The 26,365-nt window shown below is 40.4% G+C and overlaps 1 protein-coding gene across 1 annotated transcript in view; it reads left to right on the top strand.

The window, feature by feature from the left end:
• PHLPP1 (PH domain and leucine rich repeat protein phosphatase 1) overlaps positions 1 to 26,365 on the top strand; it is a 204,409-nt gene that overhangs the window by 135,967 nt on the left and 42,077 nt on the right. The window contains exons 6-10 of the mRNA XM_029921539.1: positions 14,492 to 14,638; positions 15,447 to 15,677; positions 20,144 to 20,346; positions 22,143 to 22,203; positions 25,009 to 25,104. Of these exons, the coding sequence (XP_029777399.1) occupies positions 14,492 to 14,638; positions 15,447 to 15,677; positions 20,144 to 20,346; positions 22,143 to 22,203; positions 25,009 to 25,104 (738 nt within the window). The remainder of the gene's footprint in view (positions 1 to 14,491; positions 14,639 to 15,446; positions 15,678 to 20,143; positions 20,347 to 22,142; positions 22,204 to 25,008; positions 25,105 to 26,365) is intronic.

Raw genomic sequence — 26,365 nt, 5'->3', positions numbered from 1 at the left:
CCCAAGGTTGTGAGGTCGAGCCCCACATTGGGTTCCACGCTGGACATGGGGCCTACTTGAGATTCTCTCTCTCTTCCCTCTGCCCCTCTCCTATGCTCGTTTATTCATTTTTGAGAGGCAGAGACAGAGCATGAGCTGGGGAGGGGCAGAGAAAGAGGGAGACACAGAATCTGAGGCAGCCTCCAGGCTCTAAGCTGTCAGCACAGAGCCTGACGCGGGGCTCAAACCCACGAACCGCGAGTCATGACCTGAGCCGAAGTTGGACACTTAACCAACTGAGCCACCCCAACACTCCAGGAAACATAGGATTTTAAATGAATAGTATGATATTGGACTTCCTTAAAAAAAAAAAAAAACAGCTCTGGGTCTATTTACCATTTTCTAAACATACTTCACATTCACCTTGCAGGGAATGTGCTGCTCACTCTGCTTCTCGCCTGCCAAACCCAGGCTCAACCCAGTGAATCCTCCTTCCCTGCAAAGCACATTTGTAATGACTTGTTTCTTGAAGCTTTTGGTTATTTCCCCTGTGCATGTGACCTTTGCCTCTTCTGAATTGTTAGCTTTCTCTGTACTTAATGCACTCACCCAAGTATACCTTTTATAATAAGCATTTGAAGGCGTCAAAAATTGCCAACTACGTAAAGTCCTTGAAAATGGAGATAGAGTTTTCTTATCTTTGTCTTCCTTCTCTGCTGCCTCCCCCAATATTTAGTCAGAGATATAATATATAAAATTTAATATGCATTTGGCAAGCCTCTTAATATGTGTTGAATTGCTGGTTCTCTCCCCACCAAGGATAATCAAAGAAATGTGATCTTAAAACTTTCAGGAAAGAGCATTGAAAAAAATGCTTTAAACAGTGGCCCCTTTCGGTGTATTTAGTGCTTGAAGTGACTGTTTGAAGGAGAGCATAGTCATTCAGAATGATTGTACATCCGTCCCGTTACACTGCATGGCACCTAGAGATCAGTCTCACGGAATTTAGGCGTAAGCATGTAATTGTGTCTCATAGGCTATGTTATAAAATTCGTATAATGTAACTTAAGGTAAAGATTATAATTACTTTTGGGTCAAGGAGAGAGTGAGTTAAAAACTTGGATGGAAGAAGTGATTTAATCTCTGTTTAGACGTGAAAGGTGTTTTAGCTGAGAAGCAGAATAAGAGGGACGGGAATGAGCAGAGATTCTTCTGCCGGGAGAACTGTGGGGAGAAGGAATGAAGGAAGCAGAGTTGGGTGTAAAGCATGTGGGTGGAGTAGAATGCAAGTTATGAAGAAACGAGCATTGCAAAAACTCATAATTATGCCTGGAATTTATCAAGTACCTTTCTTCTTAGAAAGCTCCATTTTTTACATTTTTAATCTCCATGGAGTGGAAAACAAATGACCTTATTTCCTACTCTGTTCTTTTGGGGATCTTGGCATTTTAGAGCGTCAAAGTTACTCATTTTTAATTACTTACCCACACCACAAGTTCACATTTCCAGGTTTTTAAAGAAAGAGATTTTCCTATTTTGTTTTTATCAGTACTTCTGAAAGCTCATTTCTAATGGGGACAAAGCGGACACATTCACAGCAGAATCAGGAGTGGTGTGCTAAAATATTTCGGCAGCTCATTTACCAGACGTGGAACCACAGTCCTTAGCCTGGTTTCAGCCTCTTTGAAGATGCTCCGTCGTATAAAAAGCACTAGAAGCAAACAAGAGCTAAGTGCCCGAGAAAGCGGGTGGCCGGCGTAGCGAGCGAGAACGCTTAGCACAGATGCCGCTCAGGGGTGAAGAGCGTGGGGAAGGAGTTTCCAGCACCGGGGTTGGGGGAGGTTGGCCAGATGTGTGAGGAATTTCATAGACCGTGCGGAATGCCCTCCTTCCAGTTAACTCTTCCGACACTGGAAGTTCCTCTATTACACAGCTTTGCTTTGCAGATGGAATTTTGATCCTCTTGGGAAGCTTTCCATTTCACACGATTCCCATTCTCCTGCTCGGATCAAAGGGGAGCCTTTCCCTGGTGCTTGGGGCGCTGAGACTGCGCAGCCTTTGGTCTTCCCCCTCCGTGTGGGCTCCCAACCTCGCTCCTGCAAATAATAGCCAAGTTGCTTCTTCCCTCTCGTGGCGCATGTAGAAGAGGGCGCTCAGAAAGAAACAAAAGATTTCCTTATCAGCCAGACTATATTAAATTACAGTCTCCCCTATTGACTTCTTGGGATCCTTTAAGATGTTTAACTTTTTTTCCCCACTTAAAAAGAAAGAAGGGATCTTCAGAAGCCTTGGCTTGACTCCAGTGAGGCTATTGTATTCTGGCCAATTCCATTCTCCTCTTCTAGTCAGCTCTTTGCTCTACTCTGCAAGCCTGTAACTCAAGGCAAGCGGTTAATATTAAACACAGTATTTATAGTATTTGTTATTCTGAATGGTAACCAACTTTTCACTCTGCAGAGCTCTTCGGGGACGATGATAAGCAGGCAGGGAGAAGCCAACCAGTGCTTATTTTGTGGTTTTTCATGATGAAGGAGGTGCCCGACTTGGGAACATGATTACTGTCCTTACTGATGACTGCTGGAAAAAAAAACAAAAGAGAACCCTTTGGTTGCCAGTGTGAGAATACCTCTCTTTCTCCCTCTCGGCTCTGCCTCCAGTCAGACTCGGCTCTGTCCCACTCACTCTGGCGCTCCTTCTGACCACACACACGTGTCACTTTTGAAAAGGAAAGACCCATGAGAGTTGCTGTTATTCCTAAGAGTGCTTGTAATTTTGCTGTCACTCGCCGTGCTCTCCATGGTAACAGCGGTGGATGGGAGGAGTCACACGCCTGCTGTCATTTCCCACGGGTGGGTTAGGATGCCGGTGCCAGAGCTGGCAGGATATTTCACAGTGGCTTTTCGCAAGGCGGTCACACCCATCCCTCTCTGCTCCTGTCTTTGAGACGTGTAATTAACAAGAGAACCTTAGGGAAAGTCTGACTTTCCAAATAGTTTTCTTTTTTTCCGATTGTAAGAGGTCTTTCAGAATGTATCCTTTTTTTCACCCCACATAGAGAGGTAGGATAGTGTGTGTGTGTGTGTGTGTACACGTGTGTGCAGGGGAAGCACAAGGGAAGCAGAGGATATCTGATTTACATGAAACACAAATCCATGCATCCTAGTATAGACTGTTTCACTCCTTTATTCAAATTTTTTCCTGTAGTTAAATAGCAGTGTCTTCATCTGGAAGTTGAGGGGTACTGTGTGCTTAGTCTCTAAGCACCCTTTATAAGCAGTTCCTTCTGTTTAACGCTGCCATTTATTTGCTTCATGTTTCCCAAGTCTGCCCTTTAGTTTTTGCCCTCCAAAGCAGTGTTTCTCAAAATATGATTTATGAATCACATTATATCAGAATCACACATGGCGTATTTACAGGAAACAGAGATGCCTGGTTCACATGCCGTCCCTGCGGGGCTAGGACCTCTGATGATAAGACCCAGGAAAGCTGCATGTCTAACGATGCAGGTGACATTCAAGAAACTGCCCCACCACCCTGTTCTCTTCGAATGTCTTCTCTTCCAGTCCCCACCTCCCCGTTGAACTCTTGTGTCCCTTTGATAAAAGTGCGTTTTCTCTTCTGTAGATACTCATGATTTTTTTTCTCCTGGTAAGTTTTCATCTTATGCTTTGTATTAAAGCAGCTTTGTTCCCAAACTATTCTTAAGTTCCTGGAAGGCGAAAACCATATGTAATTCACATCTGTATGCTTCATACACCTTTTGCATAATAAGAACTCAGACAATGTTTAGTCAATGGATGGTTCAGACTTTTAATATACCTAGTAAACTTTGGGGTGTTGGGTTTTTTTCTGTTAACTATCAGATATGCTTGGTTTACTTGTGATATGAGCTTAAGCTACTCAGGTTTATACTCTGACCTTAGCTTATGTTTACTTTCTCCTTCGATAATCTGGTATCTTTGATAGAGATGCTATCTGGTTTTCATTTTTATGTGTCTTGTATGACTCAACTGGGATTTTACCAAAATATACTGTGTAGATCTTCTCTTTGTCTTTCTTCTGAGAAGAGAAGTAGAATAGTGATGCGTTTTCTTTTTACAGAAACAGTTTTGCCTTTTTTTTTCTTTGTCCTACTAGATGGTACTTAATATTAAACATCTCTTGAATAATGTGGCAATTGAATTCGTGTGGTCAGATCTGTTAGTAAGAAAATGAAAAAAATGTTGTCATGGATAAACTGAATAAAGAAAGCATTTCATAGGAAAGGTATGTTTATCTGTAACATAACTCTTGTCTTTTTGATCATTATAATACCAGTTTATAAAAGAAACAGAAAGTGACAGATTTATGCTACTTGTGACTCATTGTTTTCAAGAATTTAGTTAGCGTAGAGTTACTGTAGATTACTGTAGATCTAGTGACTGCTATTTCCACATAATTACTATCATACAATTCGGAGTGGTTTTCTCTATAATGTACTTGGTTCATGGGAGCCTGCCCTTGCATGTCCCCCCACCCTGCCTCATGGGTAGGAGCTCTGTCTTGTTGACTATGTATACATAGGGTTAACTTAGCCTCAGTCTGGCACAAAGTCAGTAACCAGTAAGTGCTTCCTGTTTGAATTATTTTATAATTATTTTAATGTTTGTTGACTTTTGAGAGAGAAGGGGAAAGCTGGGTAAGAACAGAGAGTGAGAAGAAGACACAGAATCTGAAGCAGGCTCCGGGCTCTGAGCTGTCAGCACAGAGACCAACGTGGGGCTCGAATCCATGAATCATGAGATCATGACCTGAGCTGAAGTTGGACACTTAACCAATTGGGCCACTCAGGTGCCCTAAATTATTTTAAAAGAGGATTAAAATAGAAATGTCTCTCTTTAGGGAATGCTTTAATTTGCCATTATAGCAATATGGCCGATGTAACTGTTGCCCATACGGAGTGTTGTTCTCTATTACCATGATTATTATTTTGGAAAAATTATGTCTGTGAGTTATAGCTTTAGTATACTTATTCTGCAGCAATTCTTAAGAAAATTCAGCTCAAATACTTTTGTGGCTATACCTTTTCATTTTTATCCAAGATAGGCATGTGTTTGTTTCCTGATCATGTGAAAAGGTGATATGCCTGTTTAGCTTGAACTGAGTCACTCATGGTGATTCGGATTAAGATGGGAGGCTTCTGTTTACTTTGGCTCAACTGTTGAGAAGCTGGTTCGGTGCACATTAGCACTTGCACACCTGTAAGTGTGTAAGCCTCCCAGAGAACCCTGGCAGGTGCTCACTGGGTCCAAGGCTGTCCCCAGTAGGGACAGCAGGAACAATCACCACACCAAGAAGCGGAGAAAGTCACCGGTGAGAGTTCAATTCCAGGGCAGTAGAATCTGTGGGTGTGAGGGCTCAAACGGGCTGAGTCATGCTTTCTGAAGAGCAGGTGTTCCCAGCAGCTCTGAGGCCAGCCCAGTGACTCCAGTGTTTCTCATGCTGCCACGGCCACAGACCAATCCGAGAGGAACACGGGGCAAAAGATATTCCGTCTTTCCTTCTGTATCCAGGAAAGGGAGCCTGTTAAGTCTTCTGCAAATTGTTTTGCTTCCTTACCTAAATGTTACAGCACTGGTTGCCCTAGATCATACCTGGGCTAGGGCAGAAATATTAAAACACGGCTGTAGGACGAAGTTCACGCAGTAAAGTTCTACTCCAAAGGAGACGGGATCTAAAGTCCATGGAAGATAAATTAAGAAGTTGCTAACTGATGTCTCTTGCACTCACTTATTTAACTAATGCTTCTTGAGAGAAAGTGCATTCAATACACATTTTAAAAAACTACTTTGATACTCTTTCCAAGATTTGTCCTTATACAGATAAAAGAGCAGAGTTATTCTGTCAAATGAACTGTTTAAATGAAGCATTTTATGTGTTCCATACTAGAAGGTGGGCTCTCAGGAAAGACAACAAAGCAGGCATTTGATTTTATAAATTCTCTTGGGAGAAAAGAAAGAGATACAAAAAGTAAATTCATCTCATTTTTACCTAAGCTTTTCTCTTTGGCTATCGTGTTTGAACAGGAATAGACTTTTTCTTTTTGTTCACTTTGAAATTTATTTACGTTGAATGAATATTGAAGAGGGTGACTTATTTAATAAATAATATTACAAAATTAGCTACTGGACAAAAAAATGTTAGAACTCTACCAAGCAATACATGTAAAAATAAAAGTCAGGTCAAATAAAGATCTAAATGTAAAATAAAATTGGGAAACATAGGAGAACTTTTGTACCACTTTAGGGTCGGGTAAGAGGACCCTCTCAAGCAAAGTGAAAAAAATAGATTTCATAAAGAAAAAGATGGCCAAATTTGAGCAAATAAAAATTAAAAATTAGTGAATGGCCAAAGTCATCATTAACAGTGGGGGAGGGGAGGGACACAGGAGGCTGGGAGTGTCAAGTGACACACAACCAGCATATGACACTGTGTGCGGCGGTTAGTGCCCAGGGACCTCCTACAGACTGATAGGCTAGAGACAAGTAACCCAGCAAAAAAAGGGGGAGAGGATATAAATATGTATTTCAAAGAAGGTGAACTTCACAGAAAGATAAACTTGACTGAGAAAATGCAAATTGAAGTGACTTGACACCACTTTTGCACATCAGTTTAGCAACAGGGCAGAGGATGCCAACATTAAATGCTAGTGAAGGTGGTGTGGAAGGAAACCCTCTCCGACATGGGTGGTTGGGAGTATGAATTTCTACAGCTGCTTGGTTATTTGCGGTACGTATTAAAATTTAAATTTTACCCATTTCTGGACTTGTTTTAGAAATACAGGTTCACAGTCCCTTACCCAAAACGCTTAAGGCCATTTGTGTTTCAGATTTCAGGGAGTTTCAGATTATTAAAGGTAATGTGGCAAATATATCATATATTATATAACACCTCCAGCAGGTGTTATAAGCGGATGCCTTGATGTTTCTAAAGAGAACACATTCGTATCCAGACATTCACAGCAGGTCATCTTTAGTCACCATGTGAATCTGTGAAAATTTTTTGAATTTTCAGAGCCTGTTGGATTTCAGAATCATGGATAATTTGGGCACCAATAAATACTGCAAAATGAAGGCACTGGTGCACAAATGGATATGCTGAATTATTCCTAATAGCAAAACAAAAACAAACAACAACAAACCGGACCACTTCTAATGTCAGTCAGTGGAGGGATAGAATCAATTTCGGTACACTACTCTTTACTGTCTACCGTCTCAAAAAGATGATTTGCATACATGAGAAAACAGGTCACAGAAAAAGTGTGTGTGGTGTTATCCTATTCAAAAAATAGGGAGGAAGGTTATTCCCTATTCGCGTATGTGTTTTGTAAGGAGGAAAAGCTTTGGAAGCAGGGATGCCAAACCTGACTGCTTATCTCCAGGGGATGGGATTTGGAAGGAAGTAGGAGAGACTGTTGGTGTGTTCTTTATAGGCGTCTATAGTTCGACTTGTTAAAATGGGCATGTATTAGTTTGGTAATCGAATAAACGCAATCCTCTTACAAGCACATCTAGTGAGTATTCCAGAGCCCTGCCAGCCTGGCAACTCCCCACCGAGGTCCCGTACTCCGAGCCATGAGGGAGCCTACTCTTCATAATTAATGGAGAGCAGGAGACCAGCCCGGAACGAGGCTTACAACTCCAGCCCTCGAGCAGGCTCTTCATTACTTAATATCGGAGCCTAATCATTTCCAAAGTGTATTAGTGTGTTCTCCCACAGGGAAAAGACAAGCTAAACGTGGACTGTTACCATGAAACGGAAATCCAATCACCAGGGAATCTTTTTCTAATTGACCCACTTGTAGTGAATGATAACTCCAGAAAATAATATTGATTTTTCTCTGTTAGAATCATTGAGTAAAACAAGTATGGTTTCCTCTTCATGAGTGCAACGTGTGACTCCTAGTTAAGCATATTTGGAATATGTTTAAAAACAGTAGTACTTCTGCTGTGCTGTTATTTTATAATCAAATTTTCCCAATATAGCCTTAGTTCCTGAGAAGACAATCACTAAAGATTTAGGTGGATCTAAAGCTAATTATTATGCCTCCAAATAGTCATCATGTTGTTTCAGGAGGGAGAGGCATGTAAAAATCGGCAGCATTTGTATTTGTTTATTTTTCTCAACTTAGATATCACAAAACACTAGCTTTTTCTTTCCTGCCCTTGGAAAACATGGCCCCAATTCATTTTGTACGGCGTGCTTGCTCCCTGGGAGCTTTCTGGAGGCCAAAATGAAATAGGCTTATAGAGCTGTGGTCAGTCTGTTTTGAAGATTTGAAGACCTGCATATCCATCTAATGAAGGTAGGGAAAGTGGAAAGTATCTTCGGGGCACCTGGGTGGCTCAGTCAGTTAATCGTCTGACTTCAGCGCAGGTCATGATCTCCTGGTTCGTGAGTTCAAGCCCCACATTGGGCTCTGTGCTGCTGACAGCTCAGAGCCTGGAGCCTGCTTTGGATCCTGTGTCTCCCTTTCTCTCTGTGCCCTCCCCTTGCTCATGCTCTCTCTCACTCTCAAAAATGAATAAACGGTAAAAAAAAAAAAAGTTTTTAAAAAAAAGATTATCAATTTGGCAGAGCAGTGATGGTGTCTGCTCCATTCTGCCATCTTTCCATATGTGACCTTCCGTCATTTCAAGGCCCCCAACCTTTTTAAAAGTTTTATTTATTTATTTATTTATTTATTTATTTATTTATTTATAATAATCTCTACATTCACCGTGGGGCTTGAACTCAACACCCCAGGATCAAGAGTCACATGCTCTGCCAACTGAGTCAGCCAGGTGCCCCTTGCCAAGGCCTTGTTATATGGCCCTTCAGATACCAAGTTTGAAAGAGACTTCAGTTTTTCTTTGTGAATAAGAGCTTTCTGTCTGTGTAGATGATCAAGTGTATTTTGTTGATTGTACTTTTCTGTGACACTTAGTATTAAAAACAAAAATGTACCTTGGAACTTTGGGTTAAGTGAGACCTGAGTTCCAAAAGCCCACAATGCTCATTGCTGTTGGCTGAATGTCATATTATAATCCTGTACCTGTAACTTTAAGAATTAAATGAAATTACTTTGTATTAGACTCTGGATAAATGTTAACTTGATTTTCCCCCCTACTTTGAGCTCTATTATAGAATAAGTAGACAGGAGCTCTAGCTCTTTCCTTATAGCAAATTGCTTGCTCTTTGTGGTTCTTGGGTAGTTTGTAAGCCCTGGGCTGTACCTGAACTGGCTTAAATGGAATTACAAAATATCCATTGTCCTCTACTGCCGACCATGCACCCTCGACGGCCGATGGGAGGCCAAAAAAGGAGTGTTTTCCCTACTCTAGTCTGAGACTCTTTGACCTGTGATTTAGGATTATTAGTAATTGATACCTATTTATATTAAAGTCTCTAATAAGATGTAATAAAAGAACAGGAAAGATGAGAAGTAATAGTACTGATATTGAAAGGTAGTATGTTCAGGTTGTATGTGATACTTACACGATACTTTATTTGTGCGTGTGGAAACAAATGAAGGAAAATGACCTCAGAGGCTCCTCTAGTCTCACTTTAGAAAGCTGAGACATGAAGAAGATACATCCTTTCTAAGTAACTTTGTTTAGCCTCATATATATGTGCCATATGTACATATAACAGAAGTGTTTAAAAAACAAACTACAGAGTTTCTTTTCCTTTTAGATTCTAAACTCATTCCTTATTCACTGCTAAACCAACCACTATAGTTATTACGATCATCATTAAAGTAGTTTTTATTGATCTTTAAATTTTTTCTTTACGTTTATTTATTTTGAGAGAGAGAGAGAGAGAGAGAGAGAGAGAGAGAGAGAGAGAGAGAAGGAGAACGCAAGCAGGGGAGAGACCGAGAGAGAGGAAGAGAGAGAGAGAATCCCAACAGGCTCCATGCTGTCAGCAACAGAGCGTGATACAGGGCTCACTCATGAATCAGAAGATCATGACCTGAGCCGAAACCAAGAGTTGGACGCTCAACCAACTGAGCCACCCAGGCGCCCCAATTTTTATTAATCTTAAATTTGTGATGTTCTGATTCCCTTCTGCATATCTATATTGAACAGCTTTGAGGAAATATCTGTATACCTGCCTGAATATAACGTAACTTCATGTTAAGGATTTAATCTTAAGGCTTAAGAATTATAATAGTTTTAAAATGAAATTATTTAAAATATTTTGCCAAATATGTATCTTTCCAAAGCTAGCCCATTTTTTTTGAATATGGGTCTGTGTGTGTTTCATAATTGATGACAGAGCTAAACATCCTATTTTGTAGGAGACAGAGACTTTCTAGTCTTTTCTTCCCCAGCACTATGTTGTCACCTTGCTCCCTCTTCTGCATTCTTTTTGAATGAAAGTAAAGGGAAGAAAGGTCATCTACTCCCCATTTTGATTTATCTCTTAACTTAAACATTGCCTTTAGGTGTCTCTTCCCTGTTGTAAGATCTGAGAGAAGTAAATTCTCTGTGGACCAGCTTATCTTTCTCTGAAGGAGTTCTTGAATTGGCAGATGCTTGTAATCTGACTACCTTCTGCATCTATAAAGAAAAAGTGGAACTCTAAGAAGGGTCAGGGTGAGAGTTTCCAAAACAGATGAATTTTAATGTGTTCAGATCAAGAACTTGAGTTCTCAGAAATAATACACTCTTTGTTTGCTAAACAAGTCTGCTGGACACTGTGTTCTTCTCTGGGAAGAATTTGGGGGAGGGGCTGCAGCGAGAGGAGTAAGAGGGATGTACAGAATGTGATGAGAAGGAAGAAATTTAAGATGCTTATAAATCAGAACCGGTCCTTAAAATGTGCAGGTCTAGGGTGAGAGTGTAAATGGAGGCCCCATCCCATGTATGTAAATATTTATTATAATCAAGCCAAGCTAATAAACTGTTATAAAAGATGCTCTCTCCTGCCTTAACAGATGTGACTTGCAAGCATAGATCCCGACGTAGAACCCTCACACCGTTGGGACTCCCCACTGCATACGGCAGCGTGGGGAGATGGGCCCCCGTGACCCAGTGTCTTCTCTTCTAGCCTCCAACTCCGTCTCCCACAGCGCATGGCTGTGGACACACTGTTCAGGTTTTGTCCACCCCTAGAGCCTCCAGGTGAGGAAGAGGGGCCCAGAGAAGAGGCCCACATAAGTCCTGACAACAGGTTTGGTGTCATTTGGGTAAAGAATTCTAGAAAACTGCTTACTCTTAGCACGGAGAACATGCTTCACTGTGAAGCATAAGTACTTTTAAATTTTCTGGTACCCACGTTAGAGAAAGGAAGGAGAAACAATTGAAATTACATTAAACAGTTTTAATGATTTTATTTATTTTTGAGAGAGCGAGGGAGACACAGCGTGACTGGTGGAGGGGCAGAGAGAGAGGGAGACACAGAATTCGAAGCAGGCTTCAGGCTCTGAGCTGTCAGCACTGAGACCAACAGGCTAGTATTTCAAAATTACTATCTGTTCCAAAAATTATTTACGTCCTATTTTGTGTTAGGTGTATTTATACTTAGAGAATGTCTCTACTTGGATCTGCCATTTGAGGTCCTCGCTGGTCACCTAGGACTATTGCTCTATTATTGGACACAGAGACTCCTTGTTCTGAGGGGCGGGGTGCTGGGCCCCTGGGACTGAGGGCAGTTCTCTTTATCATAAGGTCTAGTAGTGTTTTTATCATTGAATTGATGCAAAGAGTAATTACATTTATATTTAGAGCTGGCACCCACTTAAAAATGCAAATATATATACATAACTTGTATATAATTTGTACTTGTTAGGGTTTTTTAATTTTTGTTTCTCTATCCATTTAAGCTTGTCACCTGCCTTCTACTTATTCAACTCACTGCTGCTTTCGTTTGTTGTCAGAAGTGCTGTGGTTCTAGTAAATTTGTTTATAAAGATGGATATACTCCCCCCCCTTCCCCATGGTATTGACAAATACTTTTCCAAAATCTTAAGTACTGGAACTGTAATCACTTCATCTCCACTTTCTGAAAAGCCTTTGTTCTCCATCGTGTTGGATAATGTCTAGTGGAACTTTTTTCCTTCCTAGAGGAACTTTTTTTTTTTAGGTTCAGTTTAATTGCATGCGTATTTTTAAACTGTGGCCAGTTCTACCAAATGAGGAATCATATCTAGAAAGTAGGATGCTGTTTTTGTTTGGACTAGAACAGCACTTTCATCTATTTCAGGAGTTTGCAGATTTAGAAGGGGAAAAAAACAAAGACACCCAGTTAAATTTGAATTTCAGAAAAACAACAACAATTTTGTTTTGTTTTTTTTAGTATAAGTATGTGCCATGAAATATTTGGGGTGTACTTTACACTAAAAAAGTTGTTATTTATAAGAAGTTCTTATTTAACTGGGTGTTCTATATTTTGTCTGGCAATCATATTTTAAGACTCCTTTACCCTCTCAAAAATTGAGTTTTTATTTATGTGGATTAAATCTATTGATTTACAACATTACAAACTTAAACAGAGAAATATTTTAATATATAGTCTTTAGAAAAATAATAACCCATTCTTATTAACATACGTGTTTATTATGAAAAGTAACTATTTTAGAAAACAAAAGGTAGAAGAGTGTCATTGTTTTATATTTTTGTAAATCTTTAATGTCTAGCTCAGTAGACGATCATTGGGTTCTCCTGTTTCTGCATCCAGTCAGGTGCACTGTCACAAAGACCCGAACCATCTGGAAATCTCCACTGGACACTTGGGAGAGAAGGAGAATGGCAAAAGACAAATAGCATCATAGTATTGTTATGAAGTATTTCTGACTGTGGGACTCTCTTCAGAGGGGCTCAGGGCCCTCTTCCAGGATCCTCCGGCCACTCTTTGAGGACCTCTGAACTAAGAACACAGTAGAACCTGTGATTCTAGCTTGTGGAGTGTGGATCTTGGGTGATTTAATCAGAATAGAGGAAAAGTTTTTTTTTTTTTAAATACTATTATTACATCTATACTCTGCCATTCAAGAAAACAGCTACTATAAAATAAAAATCAAAGCAATACTTTTAACCTGTCGAAGAGCCCCCGTGTCACTTTTCTGTTTAGAATAAACTTCACGTTGGTACCTAAGACAAAGCTTAGTACTTTTTATCATAGAATTCAGCAGATAGGTCACATGACAATGTCCTTCACATGCTGATTGATTGAATTGGATTTATTTTTAAGATGTGTGTGTCTGTTCTAGGCATTATGTGCTCTGCCCCATACTTAGGCTTGGGTGGTTTTACAAATAATTGGCATAATCACAGTAACTAATCTGATTCTCATCTCAAGTAAAAAAATATAGTGGTTGGCAGTGGACTGATAGATTTAAAACAGACAAGTAAAACTTAAAGATGAGTTCTTTAATTGCTTGGACAATTGAGAAAATGAAAGCACCATTCACCAAAATGGAATAGGAGAAGTGCTGGTCTGGGAGCCAGACGAGGAGTTGAGTCCCCACCGGAAATGTCCCGGGGTAGCTCAGGAGGCAGGATGGGGGGTTAGAGAGGGCTCCTCGCAAGCAGTGAAATGATTTCCAAGGAAGGCAAGGTAGACAGAGGGAAGAAACTGACCAGAACAGATCTGTGAGCACTGTTTACCCTTGGGGGAGGTGTGGAGAGGAGATGAAGAAGAATAAAGAAGGAAACCTAAGAGGAAAGGTTTGGAGAATGTTGGAAGAGGCTGGGTGAGGAAAATGTCCTGGAAGTGAAATGAGAAGAGCGTTTCAAAAAAGGATGTGTGGTTAGCGGTATCAGGTGTTGGACTGAAAATGAAGAATGATAATTGGTTGTTAAACTTGGAGCTATAGAACTAGGTTACCTGAGAGAGCGTGTGGATCCGATAAGTTAGTTTTTTATTTCAGGTCTGTATTTGGGGAGAAGTGAGATGGAAAGATTTTTTACTTGTGTGGGGAGCACAACTTCAGAAAGGCTGGATCTGCCTATTCCTTCCCTCTCTCCATCCTCACTTACTGGTGTGCAGATGAAGCCCGCCCAGGGAACGCTCGAAACTTGCCCCAGCAGACCTCACCTCTCCACATATTCAATCTCATTCTAGACAAGTCTGTTTTTATTTTGTTTTGTTTTTTCTACGTTTAATTTTGACAGAAAGACAGAGCATGAGCAGGGGAGAGGCAGAGAGAGGGAGACACAGAATCCGAAGCAGGCTCCAGGCTGTGGGCTGTCAGCATAGAGCCAGCACGGGGCTCAAACCCACCAACCGTGAGATCATGACCTGAGCCGAATTTGACACTTAACCAGCTGAGCCACCCAGGCGCCCACGTTTGTTTTTAATATCATGTGTATATTTTAGGTGAAACACTGGCCTTAGAGTCTGAAGAGGTGCATTCCAGTTCTGCTGTGCACTCAACCTCTGAGGGCACATTTCCTCCTCCGTTGAAGTGGGTTAGATCATCTGTGCTATAATTATGTGACGTTATGCATCTGTGACATTTGTCTTTTCTTTCCTTTTGTTGTGATAGGTTCACCAAGTTGAAGAGTCTTAACCTTTCCAATAATCATTTGGGGGAATTCCCATTAGCCGTCTGCAGTATTCCAACCCTGACTGAGCTGAACGTGTCCTGCAATGCCCTTCGCGCAGTCCCGGCGGCCGTCGGAGTTATGCACAAGTGTGTACATTTTTATGTTTAATGTTTATTTATTTTTGTGAGAGAGACAGAGCGTGAGCAGGGGAGAAGGAGAAAGAGGGAGATACAGAATCCGAAGCAAGCTCCAGGCTCTGAGCTGTTAGCACAGAGTCCCTCGCAGGGCTCAAACCCATGAACCACAAGGTCATGACCTGAGCTGAAGTTGAATGCTCAACCTACTGAACCACTCGGGTACCCCTACACAAGTGTGTACTCTGAGCCCCACTACAGGGTGTCCCTCAGAACCCTCCGGGAAGCTGCATTGAGCTGTTGCACGTGGGATTAGCTAACTTGTTATGTTGGTCGTGTAAATCTCGGCCCCAAATCCTGAGAGCAGGCTGTCTGGCAGAGTTCATTTATTAGCTTTTACACTCTTTAGAGTCTTGTAAGATATTAAAATATCCTCGTTTAGAACTGAAGATCCCCACAGATGAGCGTGTCTACCCATGGGACGAGGCCTTACTTTTTTTTTTTTTTTGAGTTCTGTTGATTTCGAAGAATTCATAACAAAGATGGGTATTTGAGCTGATTTGCACTGCAGTTACTCATGTTGGTGCCATTGGTGCCTATCCAAGTTAGAGAGATTGGTCATACATTGGTTTTCAATAAAAGATTAAGATGCTTATCTCTGATCTTTTTTCTCTGTGTATTATTGCCTCAGGCACTGCCCTTATGCATTTTTGCAAAAGATACAATGCATTTTCTTTTTCTAATAATAAGATCTCTACTTGTCGAACTAGTGTGTTGGTAATAAACATGTAAAATTTGCACATTCTCTTTTCTTTAATAGCCTACAGACATTTTTGTTGGATGGAAACTTTCTCCAGGCCCTTCCTCCTGAGTTGGAGAACATGCATCAGCTTAGTTACCTTGGTCTTTCTTTTAATGAATTCACGGACATTCCAAAGGTTTTGGAGAAACTGACTGCTGTGGATAAACTTTGTATGTCTGGAAACTGTATGGAGACCCTTCGGCTACAGGCCTTAAGAAAAATGCCTCACATTAAACATGTGGACCTAAGGTAATGATTTTTAAGCAGTCTCTCCTATTTATAAGTAGTTGGCTTGGACTTGGGAGTGGGAAGAGAGCTGTTTGGGTGGCACTCTTCTGCAAGCCCACAGCTGGCTGGGTGCAGTCCGCGGTGAGTGCAGACCCCGTCATAGAGACCAAAGTGGATGTTTCTTCTCTTTGTCCTCCTTTTCTGTGGCTAGAGACAGCTAACATCACTAAGCATCTTCTCAAATTATTTTCCTCCCTTGACTTCCCTAATATAATGTATTCATTAAATTAAATTAATTCATTTATTTTAATTTCCCATTTTTCTGTTCAGGTGGCTCTGCCCTTAGTTTATTCTTTACAAAAATATAAAACTCCTAATCTCTCGTTAGGCCCAAGTTTGACCAGAACTCCCACTCTCATCCCCTGCAAGAACAAGGAACCTGCATTTTGAATCCTGATCGTCTGAAACTCCAGCTGAAAACCACCAGCATGGTCCTTGCCACATGAAAGATTGATTCAGTTGTCCTTTAGTATGTGAGGATCAGTTTTAGTGTCTAATATACAAAGGACCAGTACACAAGGAGGAAGCTATTCCAGATATTTCTTTTTTTAAGGAAAAACGAGCCTGTCATGGGAGTGGTTCCTGTAAAGCAGCGTGTCAAGCTTGGGGCTTCATACTAATTTGCCCAATTTGATACATTTTCAGCCAAACGAATTCCCCCATTGTCCAGAGGTTGACGACCACACCGGCATCCTGTTAAATCTTGGGCAAGATATTTGATGTCTCTGTGCAGCTGCGTTCTCATCTCTAAAGTACACTTAATAACAGAACCTAGTTCGTAGGGTTTGGGAAAGAACGGAGTTAAACACCTCCTCCTCTTCCCAGCGTGTCTTATGTGTTGTGATTTTCCATGGTTGAGGAGGCTTTTCTCCTCAGGGAGCCCGCTCAGCTCTCATTCTTGGCATCCTCACCCCTCCTCACTGGCCAGGGGAGGTTCGTCCCTCACCTTCCTCCGCGCTCTCCTCTGCGCTGCTAACCCTGGACCCTCACTCAGACCTGCCGACTTCTGTCAGTATGAAGAAGCATCACCTTTGGCTCCTTTTCTGCATCCGTGCAATCTGGCCTTGGAAACCCGTTTATTGGAGTCCCTCAAGGAACTGCGTGCTCTCCCTTTTCCTCGGACGAAAGAAGGCAAGCCTGTTGCGCCTGGGAAGTGTTAGCAGTTTGCACACCAGTCCTTCCCTGCAGGAGGACCCTTGATCTGAAGTCGACAGATAACTTTTCCCAGTGTGACAGGAGACCCTGAACACTTTGTCTTGTTAGCTTTCCTTCTAAATTGTCAACTTTATTTGTCTCTGAGTCACTTAGAACACTTTCAATATTAAAGGATTTAAGCCCTATTAAATTGAGCCGCCGAGATTTCTAGTTCTAGTTGGATGTTGTTAGATGAGATCGGTTACAGGATACTTAAATAACTGGAAGTAGACATGGGCCCCTCCAAATAGTGAGTGATTGTACCGAGGTAACTGCTTTCCTCCAGGCGTCTCTCTGCCCCTCCGCTGCTCACTCTCACACACATTCTCTCTCTCACAATAAAGGAGCTTAAAAACCTATCTGGCACAGAGCTCACACCTCACAGGTAACCCAGCAGCCCTGCTCCGCTTTATCCTTGTCGGCCAGTGTTAGCACTTAGTTGGTACTTTAATTGACTAACCCCTCCTGTAGTTTCTCGCTTACCCTGCTTGCCTACCCTCCTGTGCGGAGCTCTCCCTCCTCTTCTCTTTAGTTCAGAGGCCGCTCTGCCCTAACTCATTCACTGCTTTTCTTTGCCCATTAACGTCTGTCCCATTCTGCCTCCCCTTGGGAGTCAGATGAGGCGCCTCGGCCTCAGCTGCATCTTTTCTGGCCGTTCTCTGTATGCATACATTACTTGTGGTGCTCATCACGCACCTGTAGTCTTTGTATTTTAAAGCGTATGATTTTCCTCCCTAAGTACTAAATCTATTGACAAACACCTTGCTTTATTCGTCTCTTATTGACACAAAGCCATGCGTCATCATCCTGATCACTGCCAAACCTTTCACCGTTTGCAAATACATTCATTTAAATGGGGCATATACATTCATTTAAATTTCCCACCTGCCTTGTAGGACAAGTAAGGTGTTATCCCCGTTATACAGATTAGAATTAGGCTTAGCCAGAGTTATTCGGTGACTTGTTCAAGGTCATATACAATGAACAGCAAACTGGAACTAGAATATAATGCTCTTCCACACTGCCTATCTACACAAAGTAATTCTCAGTGAATGTTTATGAAATAAATAAAATGGCTGTGTTAGCTGAGGGGATTTAAAAAAATTTTTTAATGTTTTATTTATATTTGAGAGAAAGAGAGAGAGTGTGTGAGCAGGGAACAGTCAGAGAGAGAGGGAGACAGAATCCAAAGACAGGCTCCAGGCTTTGAGCTGTCAGCCAAGAGCCCAACCTGGGGCTCGAACCCACAAACTGCGAGATCACGATCCGACCCAAAGTTGGACATTTAATCAACTGAGCCACCTTAGGTGCCCCAGCTGAGGAGATTTTTGAAAGGAAATTTTAATCACATTTTGACTCTTCAAAGTTCATCCTAAATAATTGTATTATTGTGTGAGCCTGAAACTTTTGATATTTGCATCCTGATAAGACTTGGCAATTTCAAGTGAACATTTCCCTCTTGTTATAGATTTTCTTCTGCCTCCTTATTACACAAACAGTTAATTATTTTATTGTTAATAGAGTGAAATTACAGGAGGGAGGTCTTTCAGATGAAGATGATGATGCCACATTAGGAAAGTTACAGTGTCAACTAAGAAGAACATGGGACAGTTTTTTTTTCAATTCCTACAGTCTGTTGTATCCAAAATGAGATTTTTTTTTTTTATTCTGTGTACATATTCTAGTAATCTACTGAGCATTTGGAAAGAGGCAAATTGCTGGGTTGAGGCCAGTTTTTAAGTCTTACAACCTGGAGTAAAAAAAAAAAAAAGAAGCAGAAAACAAATCCTGTTGGGGACATTTAAAGAGGCCATATGCTGTGCTTACAGATGGACAATCCTTGCTTCTTGCTGTCACTCATCCTTGTGTTTCATGACTTTATGTATGCTATTACTAGTAATCATTCAGTTTTTGTAATTTTATTTTATTTTTTCAAAGGGCAGAAAGTCACAGCCAAGAACCTTTAGCTTCTACCTAAGCTCCAGCCATCATATTTTTTAATGTTTTTACAAAATTTTTTTAATGTTTTATTTATTTTTGAGAGAGAGAGTGAGTGAGCAGGGGAGGGTCAGAAAGAGGGAGACACAGAATCAGAAGACAAGCTCTAGGCTCTAAGCTGTCAGCACAGAGCCTGACGTGGGGCTTGAACCCACGACACAGGGCTTGAACTGACAAACCTTGATATCGTGACCTGAGCCGAAGTCGGATGCTTAACCAACTGAGCCCCGCAGATGCCCCTCCAGCCGTCATAGTAATGCTATTGCAGCCCAAGTACATTATCTCAGCACTTTGCTGGCTTTTGTGATGAGAAGTGCAGGGCTCTTGTTTGTCTGTGAAGGAGTTGGGGGTTGCCTAGCAGACTGTGAATTGAGATTTTCATCTCTTTTTCTCCCTTTTGAAGTGAAATGTGTCTTCGCTCTATTGATTCCTGGTCCCCAGTACCGTGTCCTTATCTTGGCAGCCCATCCGCCACAAAGTCGGTCTGTCCGCTGACTGGTTCTCATGGCTGAGGTTCTGCTGGTTTTCCCTGTGCCTTGCTCTGCCCTAGATCTATTGGTCCCATTCATTGTCCTTTGTTTTCTAATTTCCCAGCGAATCCTAGATGCCAAATGTCAGTATTTTCTGTGCTTTGCTCTTTCAAGCAATATTTTAATGATGGAGATCGTTTTGGTAATCAGTCCTTGATCTAAGGCAGCCAGAAATCCAGATGTTTGCATTTTTATCTCTGGTGCATATGTGGCTCCCATTCTTTCCCCCCCCCCCCCCCCCCCGCCGCCTTCTCCCTTAAATCCTGCTCATCTCCCTGCTCACATATCCTTTTTCCTTCCTTAAATATTCAGTGTAGTTGAAACGTGCCTAATGGGTAGTTCTGGGTTCTGCCTTTTGTGTTCTTTCAACCAGATTCTGTGGAAATAAATGATTAAGTGGATTTTTTCCCTCTGGCAGTGAATTAAGGTAAAATCGATGTGTGTGCTTCTTGTCCAACCTAAGTGGTCCAAAGTATGTTTCAGAATATATTGTCAAGATTTAGACCTTCTTGGAGTTGTAGCTAAAAATAGCCAAAGAATCTAGCCAGTTAAGGAAGTGCAGATGCAGAGATTAAAGAAATGATGGAAGACTAGAATATAGTAAGGCTTGGAAGCCTTCTCCTCACCTCACCGTATCAGGGTGTGGCTATTTAGTTATAGCATTGCAGTTAATTATAGTCTCTGTTTGTGTCCTTTCTCCTCAAGACTGAACATAATTAGGAGGCTAATAGCAGATGAAGTGGACTTTCTCCAGCACGTCACTCAGCTTGATCTGCGAGACAATAAGCTCGGGGACCTCGATGCTATGATTTTCAACAACATTGAAGTTTTGCACTGTGAAAGGAATCAGCTGGTGACATTAAACGTCTGTGGCTACTTCCTAAAAGCACTCTATGCCTCTTCTAATGGTATGTAACATACACCACATCGAAGTTTCTCTCTTGGTTCCAAGAATTTACTCAGCACCATCATCATTTTGATGTGATGATGCCTCACTTTGATTTTACTCTGCTCATTTAATAAAATAAGTGTCAAATTTTGCTGAGATAAAAATAATAAAAGCAGAATGCTGATATGGTACTTAAAGGAATAAAAACAGAAGATTTTTTAGTTTCCAACTTGTTTTTCTCTATTGTGGTTTTTAGGGAAGTTACTCCCACTCTTGATTTGGCTCCTCTGCTTAAAGGGACTTAATAAACTATTTCTTGGACTACCTTATTAGGATAGCAAATCTGGAACCATGATTTAATGCTGGAGAGTGAGAATGGAAAGGAAGGTCCATTCTGGACTCTATTCAGGGTCTCAGATTTCATGCTTCACTAACAAAGGAGCTAATCCTAAGAGAGACCTGAATTATGTCTCTACAGGGACAGCATGAGAGTCTTGCTCATTTAATGAGATCTTCTTCAGAATCTAGAAACCGTGACATTTCTAAAAGAAGGAAAGATCATATGGACATGGGTGTTTGCTAACTGGAGGGCTGATTCCCTGGAATCAGAAAGCTGAGTGAAAACTAGTATTTAGGACTGCAAGCTGAACAGTGTGTATCAAGCTCCTGTTTGTGTCCTGCAGGAGTTCTAAAGGATAGGGGATTGTATTTTCGAAATGAGTTCATTATTGTCATCTCACTGGAAAAAACCAGCTAAGCCTCAAACAGCAGATAGGTCTCTCTCACTGAATGGTTATAGGATTTGGATGGCCAGGAGGCACAAAGTGGGTGTGGAAGAAGAAGGAATCTGAAAGTGGTCTGTCGGGCAGATTGGAGAAGACGGAATTCTGAGCTCCTAGTGCCTGCTAGAAAATGGTATGAAGTAATTACGGGATCATGGCTTTGAAGCTAGTGCAGTAAGTGATAGAGAACCCATGGAGACTCTTAAGTGAAGGGACATGTGATGGACGGGATGCTGTAAGACTGTTCCCATTAGAGTCGAGTCCAGCGTGTATTTGTGGGAAAGGAGTGGAGTCCTCACCACCCCGCTGATCTCTGTCCGTGGAGTGGATTTCCTGGGAGCAAATGGGAACTTGCAGTCAAGACTACAGATGTTGATTTGAGACTCATCTGTTTAGAGGTGTTTCCTGCAACTGTGGAAGTAAGGTAACTGGGGAAGAGAAGGGAGCTGGCACCCACAGCAGACTTAGAAAGCCCTCACAGCTGGTGTCAGACAGGCGCCGAACTTGTGAACTACATGGTAAGTGTTTGGAGAAGCAGAAGGACATCTAGAAACTACTCTGTCTGAGAAACAAAGCCCTAGGTAGATGGTAGTATCACATTTCATACGGTTTTGAGGACAGCTTTTCAGATATGAGAAGAGGAGGTCATTTGTGACCCTTAGAGCACTGTTTCAGTAGAGCGAAAAAGACAGAAGCCAGATGCATTTGGTTTTCTGGAAGAAGATCTCAATGTTAAAAGTTAATCTTCCAGGTAAACATTCAGCATACATAAGAAGAGGAGAACCACAGTAAGTGACTAGGGGAAAGGTAGGAAAATAGAATGAGTGGTTTATTTCAGTCTCTGAATAAGATCTTGTGATTAAATTGGAAGTTCTCTGCACTTTCCTATACTTTCCAAGTTTAACAAATGGATGTATTCTACTTCCTAATGTAAACAGTGGAGAATAAGTCGCAGTAATGATGTTCTGCATACAAAAAGAGCCTCTGTGCGACTTGAATGGTAATGTCTTTGTGTTTTCTTCCTGCCTCCTAGAACTTGTACAACTGGATGTTTACCCAGTTCCAAATTATCTGTCCTACATGGACGTTTCAAGGTAAGAAGTCAAGTCCTCGAGCACTCTAGAGTCTGCTTGAAAGGTCTTTAGATGATCCTATCTGAGCTAATGCCTAAAAACCTTTTATATTTTTTTATTGTAAATATTACAAATTAAATTCAATAGTTTTTACTTACCTTCTGGAAAATGTATGTAAATATCTGTCAGTTAAAATACTATTTGTGTACTAAACTTAAAAATTGAAGAATCAAGGTATTATGTCCCCGTGGACCCAATTTGACCACCATGTTTGGACCTGAAAGATTAGTGAGTTGAGGGTCTATGGCTGGAAGGTCTAGTCTAGATGTTCTTTAATCATATTAACCATGTCCTCTGTCTTTCTCTGAAATGATGTTAATTTCATTAAAAAAATATTGTGCTGTATCTCTTTGCTTTTTTTCCCTTCTCTCTGTTATTTTGTACGTGCATCTTCTTGCTAAAAACCCTTAGAAATAGCAACTAAGCCTACCATGGTAGGATTTCCCTCCAGCCTACTTACTTAGCTCATTTGCAAACAGGCAAATGACCTGTGACCATCTTACCCTTTATACAAATACACTGCTACAATGTGTCATGTTTACTCCACTTCTCACAAATATTATAGTAGAAGGCATAAAACATGTATTTATACAAATTAGACTTTAAGAATCTTAACACACTAAAACTGAAATTTAATTTTAACGTGACTCCAAAGGAAATATCCAAAATTTTCTGAATAGAGGGGCCTGGGTGTTTCAGTCGGTTAAGCATCCGACTTCAGCTCAGGTCATGATCTTATAGTTCATGAGTTCAACCTCGTGTTGGGCTCTGTGCTGAAAGTTCAGAGCTGTAGCTTTCTCTGGATTCTGTGTCTCCCTCTCTCTCTGTCCCTCCCCTGCTCATACTCCGTGTGTGTGTGTGTGTGTGTGTGTGTGTGTGTGTGTGTGTGTGTCTCAAAATAAACATTTAAAAAAAAGAGAAAAGCAAATTTTTCTGAAGAGCCATGGTACATGGGAGTTGGTGGCCCACTCAACAACCTTTAATTCATTTTAGTGTATAAAATCCAATATAACCCCCAGGTAATTGGTGACACCGGTGCAGAATTTGCTTTTCAACCTAGTTATTTTAATAAGGTTCCCAGTTAGAAGTATGTAAGAAACTGTCAGAATTATTACAATTTTGTCATAAATTTGTAATTATAAAATACTTTATGAGTATTGCTACGTGCATTTTCTACTAAATTTATGTCAGTTTTGTTTAATAAACCTTTTAGTCAGATCATTACATGATTAAAACATTATTTTTTTCTATCAATCTTGAATGCCGCATTATCTTCAACCTTTAAAAATGGTACTGGAGTGCAGTTTGCATACATTTGTGTATATAAATATCTTGAGCCAGATATATTGCAAGACCTTTTGTTTACAGGATGTAATTAGCAAATGGTTCCCATTAAAACTCCTAAGTGAGACTGAACTGGAAACCCTATCTTGCTTTTCCGTGAATTCTGCCAGTTATGCTATTCATCTTGCTCTTTAACTCTCATGTCCAGAATCTTCACTGTAACACGCTCTGCCTCATTCGCCTCTCCAGCTATAGGACTGCCTCTTAGAAAACCTGACTCCCCTGACATAACTCTGAGAACTTCACCTCCTCCTCTGAAGTATCTATGCCAGGTACAGGACCTGGGCTGTTCTCCAGCCTGGTGTTTGCTGCGTCCCCAGTTCAGAGTTCCTGGTTATGTTTATAGCTTCTGTGAGTTTTATTGCTGTCTAACCAGGTTCTTTACTGTGAGAGGAACTGTCACTCTCCTATCTCAGGAAGGTGTTTTAGGGGTTCACTATAATAAAATTAAAAAATTGTGTCAATCTTCTGGCCTTTAAAGCCAGAACCATGTGTGCCTATACAGACACTGAGCAAAAAAATAATGCCACCTGTTCTCTATTTTAATTGAAAAGGTAGTATTCTAGCAAAATTAAAGAGCATGGTTTTTAAATCACACACAAGGCCAACACCACCTTTAATATCACACTGTTCTCACTTTTGCTCTAAACAGTCCCGTCCCAAGCATCATATTTTCATGGAATTGTTCATCTGCTCATAATGTACATATAGCATTTTACATTCTTTGTGCCTGGTCATTTCACATATTTAGAAAAAAGAAAAAAGGCTAATCATCCATGACTAGGAAGGTGCTCATTGTAATAGATTTGTCTAAGAAGTGATCAGTTCATTTAATAATAAAGTCAGCATTAGTTTAGTTCACTCATTTCTGGTAATTATGATTACCATCTAATGCCTAGTTAATATTTTCCAATAATAATTCTGACTTTTAAGAGTCAGTGTACTTTTTCACTGCTGTCATTTCTTTCCTTTTATCTGTGGTCTCATGATGCCTACGAGAGTAGAGAAACATTTTTAAAATGTTAAGAGTAATTAAAATTGGAAAATAAAACTATCTTATGCCATTTGTCTTAATTGGGAGAATGTGTATATTTGCTTGTTCATTTGTTCCAATGTAAAACATCTCGCTAAATTTATATGGGCTTATACAATTTTTAGGATAACAATACTGAAAAACACACCTCTTTTTTTTCCTTAAGACTTTAGAAATGCAGCTATATTCTTTTCCACTTTTTCTTTCTTTCCTGTTCCTTTTCACACTTCATCTTGTGAATATAAAGTGAATATACATGTCCTTCTGATAAATACTAACTTTGGTATGTCGTTTGAAATTTTATTTATTGTATGTAGTTATTTAGAGTTTCAAACCATATTTTAGGCCAAATTACAATCAAATAAAAAAATGTGTATTCTTATATTTAGGAACTGCTTAGAAAACGTGCCTGAGTGGGTATGCGAAAGCCGAAAGCTGGAAGTTTTGGATATTAGCCATAATCAAATATGCGAACTTCCTGCACGGTGAGTATTACAGATCAAGTGAGAGAATCTCAAATTAGATAAGCAGTTTTTAAATCATTTAGCTTGTTATTATGAACTCCTAAAATAATTTGTTTTAAAGCCTTATTTTTAATATCTTTTACCTCTTGTAGTCTTTGAATCCCAAACTTTCTTCATGCAGTGGACAGTAGGGTAAGGCATCAGCCAGGCTTTCCAGAGGCACGTGGGGCCTTGCTTAGGGGATAGTTTTTAAACAAGCAGGGTTTGAAAACTCAGCCACCAATACGATTGCTTTGCCTCTATAATCTCAGTTCTTTCAGAATCTTCCCCTTCTGTCTGTTGATTTGACATGTCTGCCTTCCCCACAAATACTTTTTGGTTTTCCTCAAACATAACCTTGGGAAAAAAAGATTCTTAGATCATTAAACCTAGACAGAGCAAACTAGATTCTGTTTTTCTTGGTATGAAATTTGGAGTAAAGGTCCAAGGACTTTTCTTTCCTTCTCTTTTCTCTTAATGTAAATTTCATAAATTTTGACTTTAATGGCAAGATTTGTAAGGTGGCTGTGTAATGATGTCTAGTGCCCACAGATACCTACCTTCAGGTTAATTAATTCTAGTACACAGTAGTATTGATTGCTAGCGACTAGCCATGGAATTAATAAGTGTTATCCTAGAGAATTTTCTGTGATGGTGGAAATGCTGGTCATCTTTTATATGATATATATCTGTGCTGTCCACTGTGGTATCCATGAGTCACATGTGACCACTGAGACTCAGAGTGTGGCTCGTCCTAACGGAGAAGTGCTCACATATAAAATATACACCAGATGTAAAATATCTCAATAATACTGTGTATTAGTTACATGTCAAAATAATATTTTGGATATACGGGGTCAAATAAAGTGTAAGACTGAATTTAATTTTCACGTTTTTTAATGTCGCTACTAGAACATTTTAAATGACATTTGTGGTTTGCATTAGATTTCTGTTGGATAGCTCTGTTAGAATGTAGATCTCATAAAAGAAATCTAGGTTACATTTCAATCCCTGGAAAGCTCAGTTAATTTTACTTTGTTCCTTGGCCGTATGTTCTACCTTGAATATCAGTTCTATTTGAAAATGCTTTCTGCTTTAGAGTTTTGTGTTTTGTGAGCGTGTAGGTGACCCTTTATAGCCCATCACCATTATCAAGAGAACTTTGGTGATGTGCCCCATGGACAGCAGTGTGTGTACGTGAGAGACAAGAGATCTGGAGCAATAATCATGATAGGCTACTACT

Source organism: Suricata suricatta, chromosome 14 (assembly GCF_006229205.1).
Source record: "Suricata suricatta isolate VVHF042 chromosome 14, meerkat_22Aug2017_6uvM2_HiC, whole genome shotgun sequence".
Classification (NCBI taxonomy): domain Eukaryota; kingdom Metazoa; phylum Chordata; class Mammalia; order Carnivora; family Herpestidae; genus Suricata; species Suricata suricatta.
Note: the sequence above shows the minus strand (reverse complement) of the source record. Positions and strands in the feature narration are given on the sequence as shown.